The sequence below is a fragment of the Mustela erminea genome, chromosome 8, assembly GCF_009829155.1.
Source record: "Mustela erminea isolate mMusErm1 chromosome 8, mMusErm1.Pri, whole genome shotgun sequence".
In the NCBI taxonomy this organism is placed as follows: domain Eukaryota; kingdom Metazoa; phylum Chordata; class Mammalia; order Carnivora; family Mustelidae; genus Mustela; species Mustela erminea.
In genome coordinates, this window is record NC_045621.1 from 107,473,350 (window position 1) to 107,490,493 (window position 17,144).

Below are 17,144 nucleotides of genomic sequence, written 5' to 3' on the forward strand. Positions count from 1 at the left end.
GATAAATCTGGAATAACTTTTCTTATTGATTGAGGGTCTCAAAAGTCTTTCAGCAAAAGGTGAGCAATACTCAGTAGCCCCTCTCTGCTAGGCTTTGGAGTATAGAAACAACAAGACAATCCTTTTCCTATAGGAATTCAGGATTTTTAGTTGCTATAAAAGGCAGACAAAGAAATGCTTCTAAACGTGGGGGTTGAGGAAACCAAGTGTTGTATAAGGCTAACAAAGGATGGGAAATCCACAGCTAACAATTTCTCTTGATGAATTGATGTTCTGCTGCTCGCTGTGTGCTTTGAGTGTGTGGCTCTGATTCCTGGGACCCGTATGCTAATGGTTGTGATTTTAAAGGAAACTTAAGAGGCAAAATGAACTAATAGATCAACCTCTTTATGCAGCAGTGGGTTTCCTCAAAAATGTCAAGGACTTTCCCCCTACAGTTTTTTAAAATTATTATTTAAAAAAAAAAAAATTCTCTATCCAAATGATCACTGGAGGGGTTTGTTCCCCATACTTACCTCCTTGCCCTCACTTTCACAGATCGTACACAGGTAGAATCAATAGCAAGGGTATTCAGTAGGTCTCCAAACTAAAACCATGGTAAATCTTATTTTAGAAAAAAAAAAAAAATACCAGCTAGTTTTAAGGTGGGAAGTAGCAGCTCTTTTCTCCAATTTTGACACTCCCATATAACTGTGTCTCATTGCACCAAGACCCTTTCACAGGAAACATTTATACATTGTGGCTGAAGATTACTGTGGGTCTATTAGGTGAGGGGACAGCTCATAATTGTATGCTATAATAGTAGCATACAAATAGTATGTATTGTAGCATACAATAGTAGCTCAAATACTATGCTACAAATAGCGTAACTATTTGTACATAACAAATAGCATACTATTTGTACAACAAGTGCTGGATGCTCAGGGTTAGCTTGTTGCCTTGATCATTCCTTCTGGAAACTTATGAGTAAGATTTGTGAAACAGTACTCCCATAACAAAACCTTCTGTTAACTTGCTGAGCCTCTGTGGCTATGACCTTCCACTTCTCATGGCCCTCCTTTTGCCTTTTATGTGAGGTGACCCTATGTCCCAACTAGTTCTACTCAGTCCTGGTCCATGCTGTTGGCCCAGTTGAGTGACCCAATGCTCCCTTAAAGTCTCACAAGTCCCTACTTGGGCAACAAGGTCTAGGGGCCATAATTATGATTTCTTTTATCACCTTCTTATTCACCAAAGCAATTAATTTTTTGGGCTTTCATGTTACTGTGTCTGAATCCCTGGATGGAACAACCCATATCTCAATTACCTGGATCTCATAGCTCAGCATAGTGACCCAAAAGAGTACAAAATATGCCTAATATCTGCCAGTGAATTTAAGAACAAGAAAATCAAAGGAGGGCGCCTGGGTGGCTCAGTGGGTTAAGCCGCTGCCTTCGGCTCAGGTCATGATCTCAGGGTCCTGGGATCGAGTCCCGCATCGGGCTCTCTGCTCAGCAGGGAGCCTGCTTCCCTCTCTCTCTCTCTGCCTGCCTCTCCGACTACTTGTGATTTCTCTCTGTCAAATAAATAAATAAAATCTTTAAAAAAAAAAAAAAAGAAAATCAAAGGATATCTACTATTTTAATTTATTTATTTGAGAGAGAGAGAGCATGAAAGCAGGGTGAGGGGCAGAGGGAGAAGCGGACTCCTGGCTGAGCAGGGAGTTAGACGAGGGCCTCTATTCCAGGACTCCAGGATTATGACGTCAGCTGAAGGCAGACACTTATCACCGACTGAGCCACCCAGGTGCCCCAGGATCTCTACTATTTATAATAATTATTATTATAAATTATTATTACTGTTATTATTATCATTATTTTGTTGTGATTGGGTCTCTACTATTTAAAAAGTTCTTTAAAATGATAACACTATTTGGGCCTAATCTTTGGAGTTAGTGAACAGTCCAGTTGAACTACAAATGCTAAGTGTGCTCAGAGATGTCGACATGTCTAAGTCATCCAAAAAAACCTAGGCATTTTAAGAAGGCACATCTGACTGTCAGAGCTAAAAATTCTATCTGCTAAAGTTAGGATTGGAATTCAAAGTTTTGCCTTTTTTTTTTTTTTTGTACTATGACTGTTTTTCATGTTGTCTTTTTGAGATCTATTCTATGTATTCCCTGCTCTCATACACAGAAATGTCAGAAGTTCCATAAGGAAAGTGATTCTTGGGGTTTGTCAGTGCTAACTTTGGAAACTGACATTGCTTTCATAGTTCATCTGAGGTTATCAGGAGCTTCTGATAAGGCCTAGAAAAGTCAGGATTGGTGGAGATCTGTGTAAATTTGAGCTGACGGAAACCTTTGTGGTTTGTGGATTGCTAGCCAAAGCCCTGGAGTCCTCCGTATAAGTTTATGGTCTGAATAATAATCCTTTTTCTTATATAATGTATCATGAGCTAAGCTTCATACTGTAATTGTATTGAAAATCATGTTTACTGCGAATAGCCAAAGTGTCTGAGTGGGACTAATTGTCTCAGGGTGAATTGATGGTTTCTCCTGTCAACTTTGAGCTGGGGCTTTCTTGTCTGTGAGAAAACAGAGTATGTGTTGCAGGCCCACGCCAGAATCCTTCTCGGCTCACTTGGGGATTCGAGCTTGGAATCTTTTATTCAGTGGAGCCCTTGTTTTAGCTGGTTTGTTGACAAGCTACCAACATCCATCAAATATGCCAGAGTCTGACTCCAGAACTCTGTCTTTCTCAGAAAACGAGCTATGACAGCTGGGTCATCAATTATGGGCTCAGTGGGAAGTCAGCCAGCACTGGCATTTCTCAGCACCACTGGGATGGAGGGTTTGTCTTAACCTAAAAGGAGAGCTTTGTGAGCTGTAGAACCTGTCCTTATCCTGAAGACTTTTTGGATCCCCAAACAGGCTCTCCTTCATATTCCAGAGAAATCTGCCAGTGTATTACCACCTTAACAAACCACAAAATGAGTTGAATTGAATTCACAATGAGATCCTAAAAATCGATTTTGAGAAAGAGGAAGAAATTGTCCTCTCTGGGGAGTAAATATCTAACAGCTGTGTTCTAGCCAGCATTGTCGATAAAATAAGAAAAGCTGTAAGAAGAAATTAGGTAACCCCACTGGGGAGGGGAGGGATGGGTAGCTGGGACCAGAATGCAGACTGACCGAACAATACAGATGAACATTCTGAAAACCAGAGTAAGTTCTAAAAACCAGAACTGGCCATACACTTTCCCTACTTAAAATACTTTGACAGTTATTTCTCCATTGACCTCAGGGCCATGTTGAAACCCATTATTACTTTTAACAGGATGCTCCATCACAGAAGCCCAGACTCTGTCCCCAGCCTCTGGATTCCCTACTGCCTGCCATTTTATGCTTTAGCGTAGAGCTTCTCAGACTTCTGTTGGCATTAGAATCACCTAGAGGACTCAATACAACTCAGATTTCTGGGTCTCATGCTCAGAGTTTCTGATTCCGTATACCTGTGGTGAGGTCGGAAAACCTGAAACTCCTAATGAGCTTCTGGGTTTACCAAGGCTGCTGGTGCAGGCTGTTCACTGCCTGCCAACAAACCTGAACGCTTGCTGATCCTAGATATGACCCCATGTCCTCTCCATGCTTCAGATGGGCCGCTTCTTCCCTCTGGTGGCAATACCTTGTGTGCATACCTCACCTGCCTGATTTTCAGTCATCCCTCAGGGCTCGGGAGAAGTATTATCTACTCTTAGAGAGGGCTAGACACCCCTCCTCTGGGAACTCCCAGTGCACAGTGCTCACCCTCTTCCCAGGAATGTGTGATTGTATGTTTGCTGTCTCTAGCTTAGCCCTTGAAAGCAGGAACTTCTATAGAGTTTATCACTGTCTACCTCTGCTGAACACAGGTGCTGCCATGTTGAGGGGGTTCAACAAAGTTTTGAATACAAGCATGTCTTACTGAAATGAGACCACAGAAATAGACTAAGATAAGGAGTTTGACCTTAGTGGAGATAGTGAGGGTGGGAAGGGTAATGCATGTCTACCTGAAAAAAACCTCTCAGATATTTGTGTGGTCTCCCTGGCCCTCTTAGGAAGAACACTGCCCTAGTTGAGTCTCTGAGTGAAAAAGGAAGTTCAGAAGAGCAGGGACCACAGGAAATTCCTATCAACTTTTAAGGAAAAGATAATTTCCTGCTTAACATTATCTTCCTTTTAAATTGGCATCTCCTGGGCACCTGGGTGACTCAGTTGGTTAAGCCTCCGCCTTCAGCTCAGGTCATGATCTCAGGGTCCTGGGCCCCAGTGTCCTGTTTTGGGCTCCCTGCTCATCAGGGAGTCTGCTTCTCCCTATTCCTGAGCCCCTCCCCTGCTTGTGCTCTCTCTAGTGCATGCTCACTCTCTCTATCAAATAAATAAATAAAATCTTTAAAAAATTGACATCCCTTTTCTTATACACATATTCCCACATACATAGCTCCTCCCCAGTGCATGCTTAATGCTGAGTGTACAAAGTCTTGTACATTCTCGTTATGTATGAGATGTAAATTTCATGTAGTTCTCACACCAACCCCCACTTTTAAGAGGGAACATTGATGGTTTCTGTGTCACACAACTCATTCCCATGTGTATGCTTTTGGGCAAGGTACATAATCGGTGCTTTGGCTTTCCCATGTTACAAATGGGAAAAAATATAGACCTTGTAGGGCTGTTAAGAGCATTAAATCAGGCAATGCGTGCTAATTTGTTCCTTTTTTTCCCCTAGAGAATGGATTACTTCATCCAGAATAAGAAATCTCTATGGGTGGCATAGAGAGGCAGTGATAAAGAACGGGGAAGATATATTTAGTTTTGTCAGTTACTTTCTTGGTGCCCTTAAAACTACATTCTGAGGTGATTACACACTTTTCCACCTGCCAGAAGGGGGCCTATCTCTACACACCTTGCAATGCACTCCATTTTACTTGTCTTTCCTTTTTCCTTTTCTTGGTATTTTTAAGCAGAATCTTCTTTCAAGTAGCTCGTAAGACATGAAGGAAGGTGTTCATGTTCATAATCAGACCCCATGCCACAAAGTCCTGAAAGTGCTGAATGAGAGAGTCAGGACAAAGTGGTTACAATAAGATCTAAAAAGGAAAAGGCAGCGTATAATATAACTGTTTTTCTTAACAACCACAGTTTAAAAATATGAGCCTTCATTATTTTGATTTGAAATCTGCTTATCCAAATGAAGTTGGGAATGCTGGGTATTTCATATAGCTCCATGCTGGGAGTATTAAGTATTCAGCTGGGGAATGTTTTAATTCTTCTATAAACCTCCCTCTGCCCCCCCGTATCTTTTTAACCACCTGTTTCTCCTTCTGGGATATGGTTGATGCATTTTCGGTGTGGCCCCATACTGCAAAGGTTCAGGGTGTTGGCCTGAGTTCACTTACAGTGGTGAAGTTTTTCTCTCATTAGCTGTTGGTAGTCTTCGGAGGAAAGCTTCCATTCTCCACAAGGCTAATTCTGTGCTTTCTAAAGGAGGCCTCTCACCTCTGCACCGGTGAGTGTGCATTATGTGGGCTTTATATCCCAGGTGAGCGTGTACCTCCAGGCAAATGAACACTCTGAGTGTGATTCTGCAGCCAGGGTCTTAAAAAGTGGGGGCAGGTGATGTGACAGGAAGTCAGGGAACAATCAGCAGTATTACCTTTGGGCACAAGTTCCTTACTGGGTCACTAAGTCATTTCACAGGTGTTTCTGGACAGCATAGTGTTCTGGGCCCAGTGCTGGGCTCTGAATTAATGAGGTGGCAAATATACACCTGGCCCCGGCCCTCATGGGATGCCCTGTCATGCTGGAGAGCTGGACTAGAAACACATCGGGAAACAACCAAGAATCAAATTGCAGTTGGGAAGTGAATTACGAAGGAAGTAGCAGGGTGTTCAGGGGAGACTAGCTAAACGAGGAACCTGTTAAGGAAGACCAACCACCTGCCTGACAACTGAATATCAGAGCCTGAAGCGAGAGAGGGGCATGCCTGTTGAAAGGGCTCAGCACAAGCAGAACAGGTTTAGTGGGATGCAACAGGTTGGAATCTGGGCTCTGCCACTTGCTAACTTCATGCTACTCTTCACCACTTTCAACCATAGATTCCTCATTTGCAAAACTGGAATAATAATAGTACGTTCTTTATAGGTTGATTGAAATTAAGGAAGTTCGCATGTGGGGGGAAAAAAAAAGTTTACACCATTATAGGGCTCCTGATATGTGCTCTGCGTATGTTACCCGAACTAACCCCCACATTGCACATGCACACACGTTGAAAGTACATAGTACATAAAGGGGAGTGATGGTTGGGGATGGAAGAAAAGATAAGGTGGGAAAGCAGGAAAGGCAGATCTTGAGAGGTCTCAGAGAGAGATTTTAATTCTTAGTGTAAAGGGAGTTCACTGAAGGGCTTTAGTGAAGGCGATCTGTGATGTTACTTATGTTTTATGAGGATGAAAGAATGGGTCAGAGGGAAGTAGCAAACGTTGAATCACACAGGACAGTTATGAGGTGCTATTTTAAGAATGTGGCAAGTGATGATATAGGCTTGAATGCATACCTGCTCGGTGTAATATGACAGATACCAAATCAAACCATGTTCTTCGTATCATCTTTATACTGTAATGCACAAATCTTTACCGCTGTAGTAATGCTTTTGGATTAATAATGGATGGAGGGGGGTGGATTGCTGAGTGATTCTACATTTCCAGGTATACTTTATGTAATTCTCACCATGACTTTGTAGGGTGAGCGTCTCATAGCTCCATTGCACAGATATGAAGAATTAACCCCTGAGCAGTCAAGAAAGTTGCTGCAAGTCCTCCAGCTAGTAAATAGCAAGGCCATAATGGAAACCCAGGTCTGTTAGGCTTCAACAATATTTTTGTTTGCTTGTTTGTTTCTCTTTGTCAATTGCTTCTATTAGCTTTAGATTTCATGGCAATATGTACTTTCATGGCAAGATGTACTTTCTTGGAGGTAACCTATGTCATCAGCACTTGACTAGGTAAGTCACTAAATTAGCTAGGCATTTGAGGAAATGAAATATAGGTCATTAGTGCCATGATGAATTAGGAGAGAGGGGTGTAGGGACCTAGATTGGAGAGAGGAAGAGCCTGGGCACTGTAGGCTGAGACATAAGGCATGAGGTGTGTCTTCAAAGCAATAACACATTCTGTGTTTATTCATGAAAGCATTTGTCCCACACTCATAAACAATATAGTGTTTCAGCCTTCTGTTTCCATAGCACTGGATGTGCCCTTTATTTTTAGCTCATAAGTCATATTATCTTGGCTGTCCTCAAAGAGTATATGTCATGTCCACTCACTCAACACCAAAGCTCCTAAGGAAACATTTCCTATCCCAGAGTCTAGTGCAGTAACAGAAGAAAGCACATCTTTGTATTGCCATGAAATCTAAAGCTAACAGAAGCAATCGACAAAGAGAAACAACAACAAAAAGATATTGTTGAAGACTAACAGCCCCGGATTTCCATTATGGTCTTGCTATTTACTAGCTGGAGGACTTGCAGCAACTTTCTCGACTTCTTTGGACTTCAGTCTTCCTATCTGTGCAATGGAGCTAAGAGAAGCTTCTCTCTGTATCTGGCCTATTTCCTTTTAGGGTCTAGAGAGTCATCAGCAACCCTTGGTTAGAATCGCTTTGTTCCATAGGAATACATTGTGAAGTTGCATTTTAAAACTAATTACGGTAAAAGTATAATTTCATTTTTACTTTCATTTCAGAATTTTGGCTTTACAAAGAATGTTTCAATTTGGGCAGCTTGAACTTGGCCAAAATAATATACTTAATTTATCATTGTGTATGTTCAAGCTGAGTATTTTAATTGCTTGGTGAATACTAAAAAAATGAGTTTTTCAGAGCACTCGATTTCAAATAAGACTAATTCCACCCTCTCCATACACCCATTCACCACTACTCCACCCACATAAGATGGTATATAATGAATTTGTTTCAAGTTATATTAAATAGCCTTACATTTTTTTCTATTGTAAAAGTAGTAAGAGTTCTTTGCAAAAGTTTTTATAATTAAAAAAAAAATAGGAGAAATAATGTGAAAATAACATAGAACACCTCCCAAATAGAGTGCCTATTAATTGATTGTTAAAAGCTTACTTTTTCAGAGCAATTTTAGAATCACAGAAAAATTAGCTATGCAGGGTGCCTGGGTGGCTCAGTGGGTTAAGCCGCTGCCTTCCACTCAGGTCATGATCTCAGGGTCCTGGGATTGAGTCCCACATCAGGCTCTCTGCTCAGCGGGGAGACTGCTTCTCTGCGCCGCCCCCTCCCCCGCCTCCCTGCCTACTTGTGATCTCTGTCTGTCAAATAAATAAATAATAAATAATAAATAATAAATAAAATAAAATAATAAATAAAAAATAAATATTTTTTTTTAAAAAAAATTAGGTATGCAGATTTCCTGCTTCTATATGTAGAACCTCCCTTATTATCAGCATCCCCCACCAGAGTGGAAAATTTACTACAATTGATTAACCTACACTGATATATCATAATCACCTAAAGCTCATAATTTGCATAATGGTTCACTGTTGGTGTTGTATGTTCTATGCGATTGGACAAATGTATAATGATATGGTATTTCCATCATGATACTATCGTACAGAGTCTTTTCAATGCCCTAGAAATCCTCTGGGCTTCATCAGTTCATCATTCCCTTCCCCAACTCAGCCAACCACTGATCTTTTTACCATCCCCATCATTTTACCTTTTTTAGAACATTGTGTCATTGGAATCAAACAGTAGCTTTTCCAGATGGGTTTCTTTCTCTTGGTAATATACATTGAAGTTTTGTTCATGTATTTTCATGGCTTGCTAGCCCATTTCTTTTTAGTGCTGAGTAATATTCCACTGTCTTGATGTACCAGTTTATTTATACATCCACCTACTAAAGAACATCTTGGTTGCTTCTAAGATTTGACAATTATGAATAAAGCTGTTATAAACATCCATGTACAGATTTTTGTGTGAACATAAGTTTTCAACTCCTTTGTGTAAATACCAAGCAGTGAGGTTGCTGGATAGTTTAAGAGTATGTTTCGTTTTGTAAGATACCACCAAATTGTCTTCCAAAGTGGCTGCTCCATTTTGCATCTCTATCACGAATGAATGAGAGTTCTTGTTACTACACCTCGCCAGCATTTTTTGTTCTCAGTGTTCCAAATTTAGGCCATTTTAATAGGTATACAGTAGCATCTTCTTACTGTTTTAATTTGTATTTTTTTAATATCATGATGTGGAGCATCTTTTCATATACTTATTTGCCATCTCAATATATTCTCCAGTGAGGTGAGAACCTCTGTTAATATGCTGGCATACAATTTTCAAGTATGTTTATACATATCCACTAAATAAGTTGATTTAGGTCATGATTACTTGACTTTCCTTTATTTATATATTTTTTTGATTAACAATAATAATTAAATATGTTTACATATAAAAATAAAATGATATATATCACTAACACAGGATAGGTAGGGATGGTAAGGTTAAAATATACTTGCCCTCCCTGTACAAATACCAAGTCTTCCTTTACTGCACATTCTTTTCCATTAAACTCAAAGGAGACCTCAGTATCTCTCTCAACACAGGTTCTGTGAAGACAGTACTATTCAGTTAGATGTGGTAAATAATAGACTATATTTTTCATCTCTAACCTTGAACCTGAGGTGACGAAATCAAATGGCTCCAACTATCAGAAGCAAATTAATAATGAAGATAAGTCATGATATATTATTACTACCAGGCATCTGACACCATAGAGCCTGACATAGGTATTTGTGGTATTCTTGTGCTGTACCATCAAGCAAAATATGATATATCACTAAAGCAGGGTTATATTTCCAGGCTAATGATCAGTTCACCTTGACTCAATGTGTGATGCCTGCTTGTAAATGAATAATCCCCTTGAGTCTAATTAGGTTGGGTCTAGTCCATATGCTTTCTGTTGAGACGGAACCCTCCAAATGTCAAGAACATTCTTAAGCACGAAGAGCAATTATGAGGATGTTCACTGATCTCTCTCTCCCTCTCCCTTCTCCCTGTTCCCAGAATCAGATGTTGCTGACTTTGATGGCCGAAGCTCCCTTCTATATAGGTTCAATCAGAAGTTGATGAGCACTCTCAAAGATGTGATCTCTCTGAAGTTCAAGAGCATGCAAGGAGATGGGGTTCTTTTCCATGGAGAAGGTCAACGTGGAGACCATATCACCCTGGAGCTCCAGAAGGGGAGGCTTGCCCTGCATCTCAACCTGGGTAGGGTCAGGCTTTGTTGCTTTCCATGTTGAACTATCAGGAACTCTATTTTGTGGTGGGTTACAATTTCTTATTGCCCTTGTATGTTAGGTGGGAGTTGCTGAAATATAATCTCAGTGACATTTTATTGGAGAAGAAAAACTAAACATTTTGTGAAATAGTTAAGCCATGGATAGCATTCTTTGAAACAAGATAATATTGGTGGGTAGGAATCACTACAAGCTCATTGCTATATATATGTATTTATTTATCTACCTACATATTTATCTGTTTATCTTTTTTAATATAATTTAACTTGAGCAAGTTTAATACACATGCACGCATATTTTTTTTTTAAAGATTTTATTTATTTATTTGACAGAGAGAGAGATCACAAGTAGGCGGAGAGTCAGGCAGAGAGAGAGAGAGAGAGAGAAGCAGGCTCCCGCTGAGCAAAGAGCCCGATGCGGGGCTCGATCCCAGGACACTGAGATCATGACCTGAGCCGAAGGCAGTGGCTTAATCCACTGAGCCACTCAGGCGCCCCCATGCACGCATATTTTAATGAAACTTGCTCACATTCTATTCTGATTAGTATATTTATGAAAATTGAGTCCCCAGGGAAAAGTGGAGAAGATATATTTTAATTTATTTAGTTTATTATTATTATTATTATTTATATTTTGGTTAAGAAGAGAGAGGGTCATGTGTATAGTGGGAAAGTCTATGTTTTTGCTCATTCCCATGTCTTGTTAAGGAAAACACTCTCTTTTACATCTCTTGTGCTAGGGTGAGCCCTAGACTTGCCAAATGCCAGTTAAGTTAGTAAAATGACCTGCCTCCTGTGTATTTAGGACTCCATCCTCCCCCTATGGGTTGGCACCCAGCATGACCTGCCTCACCACAGGTAGTCTATCATTGTAATTTCATTGTAATCAGCTTCTTATTCCAGGAAAAAGAAAGACGGGCTCAGCCTCCTTTATATGCTCAAAGGTACTTTTGAAGGTAGAGTGAACCAAGTGCTGAGGGCAGGGGTCAGAATTCCCAAAGGTGCAAAGGCAAACCAAAAAGCTCTTCCATAGAAAAAGAAATAAACAAAATACAGAGATCACCCAAGGTGAAGAAAAAGGAAGTGTCATTCTTTATGAGAATGATTCCCTGCCTCTCACTGATTTTGTTAGTATATTAGGGGGGGATATTATACTTGTGGAAGAGAATTGCCACTAACTATTTGGTATCAAAGTAAAGAAGGACAGTTATAGCAGAATTGAGTTTGTAACTTTAGGTTGCATGGAGAGCTGGGAAAAATATCAGATAAGTGTATTTTTATAATTAGAAGGAGAGACAGAAGAATGAAAGTTAGTGTTGACTCACCTCAAAAACCAAACCAAAGTCTTTATTCTGAGGCATTTCTGAGTACCTTTTTAGCCACCATGGTGAATATTGTCAGGGAGAACATATGGAATCCTTTAATTTATAAAATTGACATCTAATGCATTACATTAAATGTAAACCAAAGGCATCTTTAGAAGCAGAATTTTACCCAGAAGAGAGCAGTAAGGGGATTTACTAATACCATGATTAATTGCATTAACATACCTAAAGAAGCAACTTCTCAATGAGTTATCTGAAGGGTAAGCATACACATATTCAGTAAAAATACACCAGTTCATTACCTGACCTTCAGTTTTCAGAAAGGGAATATGGATGAATGGAGTGCAGTCCTGTAACTGCATATGGCTCAGAGAGCATTGTGCATTGAGAGTGAAGTTATGGTTACTTGTCAATGGCAGAGCAGGTGTCTTCTGCTAGTAACACTGAATCTTCCAGTTACTGTGATTTATATTCCTGATTAGATATGCCATTCCCCCTCCAAAGGTCTGCCCCAACATGCATCATCTGATGTTTTAAACCAGTTGCATTCACAGTATTGCATGATGGAAAGGAGGAGGTGTGGTCATGCAACACCTATTTTAATTGTAGACATGTACTAACTATTTGTTATGGGGAAAGTTGCATAACTCAGAAGACTCCATTTACTTATGTATAATCTGGGGCTAAGGAATAACTATCTTGTGGAGCTTGGGCATGAAGACCAAAAATAATATAAATGAATATTCTCTATCAATAAGTAAACATAGTGAAGTATCAAAAAGAGAAGCTCTTAATATTCTTCATTTATTAAAATGAAAAACAATATCTGAATGTCCTGTATTCTGTGCTATTTCAGTATTCCTGAAGGGAAATTGTATTTAAAATTAATAGGACCTGCTCCTTGCTGTGATATATGGAAAATAAGTCTTTATTTCCCCCCAGATTCCATGTTCCGTGTATTTCTAATCATGTGGTGATAAAGTAAAACCTCATTTAGTGAATGATTCAGTAGTAAGAATTTGTTCTCTCAGTATTATGCATAGTTTGAGAATTTCTTCATCTCTTTTATCTGTTTGGAAAGTGAAATGTTGTGAGTTTGAGTGTTCCCTGTACTTACCTGTTTGAAGCAGCCACCTAGGTTTCTTATAAATTCATATTAATCTTCTTCTCCAGAGAGACACTGGCATATATCAGTTCTTTAACCCTTCATACCTCAGAAAGAACCACCAGATCTCTGAAAGCACTAAGTTAAAGGGGAAAGGAAGATGATAATTGCTTTTTCTCATAATATAAAATCTGTAATGTAGGTTGCACAAAGACAAGGTTTGTTCACTGCTGTAGCTCCAGAAGTTAGGAAAGCACCTTCCTAATGTAGGTACTCAAGGTACAATGAGTACGATGGAAAAAGGGGGTTCCATCTCAAATACTAGGGCTTGACACAAGACACATTATTACTGCTGGGCATGCTCACCCCAAGACTGTGCTCCTGTCCTCCCCATGAGTCTCTCTCTCTATGATGTCGCCCTGATATTTACAGAATCCCCATGGTGTGTTAGTATCCTATCCAATCCTTAAAGCAGCCCAACTAGGTAAATGAATATTAGCCCCAAATTACCTGTAAAGAATATTGGACTCAAAAAGGATAAATCATTTCTTCAAGTTACACAACTAGTTATTAGGCATGACCACTATTAAAATGTAGTTATATCTAATCATTTTTTACTATTTTCTTCGGATTATAAACTATATATCAGTTTTAGAAAACCTGAAGAATTAAACAAAAATAATTATATTTAAGGAAAACAAAAAATGTCACCTGAAATCCTACAGTCATCTCTCCTATTGACATTTTGGTATATTTTTTAAATGTTTTTCTTAGTTATTTATATGAAATTTTATATATTATACAAAATTCATGTTCTTTCCATATTGTCACGCAACTTCCAAGATGGAAAGATTTCATATTATTCATGATCATGATAATCTATCTTAAAATTTTCTTTTAAAATCAATTAATTAACATATAGTGTATTATTAGTTTTAGAGGTAGAGTTTAGTGTTTCATCAGTTGTGTATAATACCCAGTGCTCATTACATCAAGTGCCCTCCTTAGTGCCCATCACCCAGTTACCCCATCCCCCAGAAAGCCTCTGTTTGTTTCCTAGAGTTAAGAGTCTTGCGGTTTGTCTCCCTCTTTGATTTTGTCTTATTTATTTTTTTCCTCCCCTTCCCTATGTTTCACCTGTTTTGTTTCTTAAATTCCACATATGAGTGAAATCATATGATAATTGTCTTTCTCTGATTAGCTTATGTTTATCTTTTAATATTTCATTTTTTAAAGAAATGAATGAATAATGGAAAGAAAGGAGGAAGAAAGGATATGAAAAGGAGGGTAGGGAGGGGAGAGAGAGAGGCAGAGAGGGAGGGAGGGAAGGAGGAGGGAAAGAGGGAGAGAGAAAGAGAGAGAGAGAGGGAGGGGGAAAAGAGAGGGAGGGGAAGAGAGGCAGAGAGAGAAAGAGGGAGGGAGACAGAGAAAGAAGGAGGCAGGGAGGAAGAGAGGGAGGGAGGAAGGGGAGGAGGAGGGAAAGAGAAAGAAGGAAGGAGGAAGAATCTGAAAATCCAAATTAGTGGTCTAAAGGATGGCCCTAGGCCAGTGAAGAGGTAGTTTTCCTTCCCAGATTCCATGGAGGCTCCAGTGGTACAACTTTTAGTGATGATTCTCCAGTGTGTGTCCCTTATGTAATCGGACTTTACAATTCAACAATTCAAGATAGGAATAGAGGGGTTCAGCACCATGGCCAGTTGTTGAGGCTGGCCTTTGGATCCCCATTGGTTGTGTTTCTTTTTAAGTGATGCTCTTTGGTGACTGATTCATTGCCAATTATCCCTACCGGGGCTTACTTGGGCAGGTCAGTACTATGGTAAAATTGACCTAGGTCATTCCCATTGACTTAATTTCTTAGGGAAGAGCAATGATTCTTTTTTTTTTTTTTCTTTCCTAGAAGTACTAATGGGAAAGAGATTTCTTCTCTCAGTCAGTTCCTCTTCTCACTTTGAACACATCTCATTCACACCACCTGTGGCAGTCTGCCCTCTGCAGAATTCTAGTGGCACTAACCCATACATGCCTGTGGGAGAATCAAAGAGCAGGTATTAATGACTGGGAAACTGTTGTAAGAACTAAGCAAGACATCAATAGTACATGTAGGTCATTCTTCCTTACAAGAGTTCAGTGCCTTTGAACTAAGGCAGAATGTGCAGTTGCAATGAGTGCAGCTGTAGTAAAGTGAGAATCCAAGAATAGCGTATAAACGCATACACAGCAATGCCCTTGAGGAGGCAAGCGTAGGGTGCAGAGACCAAAGCAGTTGAATGAATAATCAACTCGTGGTGATATCTTGAGATATTGGTGAAAGATCTGCACATTCTCCATAAAGTAAAATGGACATTTGTATTAGCTCTTTTAAATCTACACAATTGAATAAGTCAACCCACACATATTTGTAAAATGTTCAACATGTTTCTGAATTTATACTGAATACTATGGAAGATATTTTAAGTGTTGCTGCTTTTGAGAGCCTGCACTTGAGCATTATACTAGATAAGTTAAATATGCATTCTATTCAAAATAACATGACAGACCTAGAAACTGTATCCAAACCCATTTTACAGATGAAAGAACTGATGGTCTGTGATGTGCGGTCTGTTGCCCAAGATCACATAGTCCCATTATTGTAGACTTGGGATTGGAACCCCCTCCAGTTCTACCCTAATATCCTGACATTAATAATTAAAATGTTCTAAACCTTTATAAAAATATCATGAAGTCCATGTTCTTGGTTAAACTGTAACAGTGGAGTGATCAGGGTAGGGGAGAGGAGACCAGAAAGGCTTTATGGATAGCTCTGACTAATCTGGACATTTTATCATAAAAAGTAAAGGAATACAGGAATTTCAAAGTGTCAGGGGGTCAAAGTGCACCCCATTTTTCATAAAATTTTCATTAATGTAATAGCAATTTGTTGAACTAGTACATTAAATTAGGAGCTGAGCTAGCCATGGGGGATTGAAAGTTGTACTTAGCAGTCCCTAATTTCAGGGAGTTCTCAACCTGGTAAAATAATTATTTCATTCTCTTTTTTTAATGTAAAATCTATTTTATTTTATTATTTTATTTATTATGTTAGTCACCAAATAGTACATCATTAGTTTTTGATGTAATGTTCCATGATTCATTGTTTGTGTATATCACCCAGTGCTCCATGAAATACATGTCCTCCTTAATACCCATCATCGGGCTAACCCATGTCCTCCCCGCCCCTCCCAACCCTCTGAAACCCTCAGAGCCCTGTTTCCTGGAGTCCTTAGTCTCTCATGGTTCATCTCCCTCTCTGATTTCCTCCCTTCGTCTTTCCCTTCCTTCTCCTAATGTCCTCCATGCTATTCCTTATGTTCCATGTACATGTAAAACCATATGATAATTGTCTTTCTCTGCTTGACTTTTTTCACTCAGCATAATCCCCTCCAGTTCCATCCATGGTGATGCAAAAGTTGGGTATTCATCCTTTCCAGTGGCTGAGTAATATTCCACTGTATATATTGACCACTTCTTTATTTATTTACATTTTAACTTTTTAATATTAATTTAAAGTATATGATTATATATTATCAAAACCATATGCCATAACTGTATTGAGAAACCATTTTCTTAAGGTAGTGAAGTCACAGATGATGGATAAAAAGTAGAGGCTGGACTTGAGCAACCACCCCTAAACCTGGAGAGTATTTTATTGAATGATATTTAGAAATATTTAGTTTCTAAATATCTATACCTATACCTCTAAATAAATATAATGATAGTTAGAAACATTCTAAATAAAGACCTATGTTTCTTTGCTTTAGTGTTAAAGATTTACGCCAGTTTTTTTTTTTAAGATTTTATTTATTTATTTGACAAAGAGAAATCACAAGTAGGCAGAGAGGCAGGCAGAGAAACAGGCAGAGAGAGAGGGAAAAGCAGGCTTGCTGCTGAGCAGAGAGCCCGATGTGGGGCTTGATCCCAGGACCCTGGGCCAAAGGCAGAGGCTTTAACCCACTGAGCCACCCAGGCGCCCCAAGATTTACTCCAGTTTGAGTGTCAAGCCCACTGGAATCGTGTTGCTTACAATTAGTTTCTTCTTCTTCTTCTTCTTCTTTTTTTTTTCCAGGAAGTCTCACTTGGGCACACAGGAGAATATTCATTAGCCCTGCATCTTTCCAAACAAGTGTCTTTACAATACTGGATAACCTATGGCATTGAAATTTGCCTTCTCATTCTAAAGTCTATGCTTCCCCCTTAGCATTGCCCCATTTTTCTTTTGCACAACTTGTTGCTTTCCATCCAACAAATTCTTTTCTGAGACTCTTCATTCCTGCTAAGCTAAGCAACATAGCTTACGTGTGTATGATGGGATGCAGATGTGCAGAGGATGAATCAGGAATAT

General features: G+C 39.3%; 1 protein-coding gene across 2 annotated transcripts in view; it reads left to right on the forward strand.

Moving 5' to 3' along the window:
• Nucleotides 1-17,144, forward strand: part of CNTNAP5 (contactin associated protein family member 5) — an 825,683-nt gene that overhangs the window by 355,956 nt on the left and 452,583 nt on the right. For both annotated transcript variants that reach the window (XM_032353926.1, XM_032353927.1), the window contains exon 5: nt 10,105-10,308. In XM_032353926.1, the coding sequence (XP_032209817.1) occupies nt 10,105-10,308 (204 nt within the window). The remainder of the gene's footprint in view (nt 1-10,104; nt 10,309-17,144) is intronic.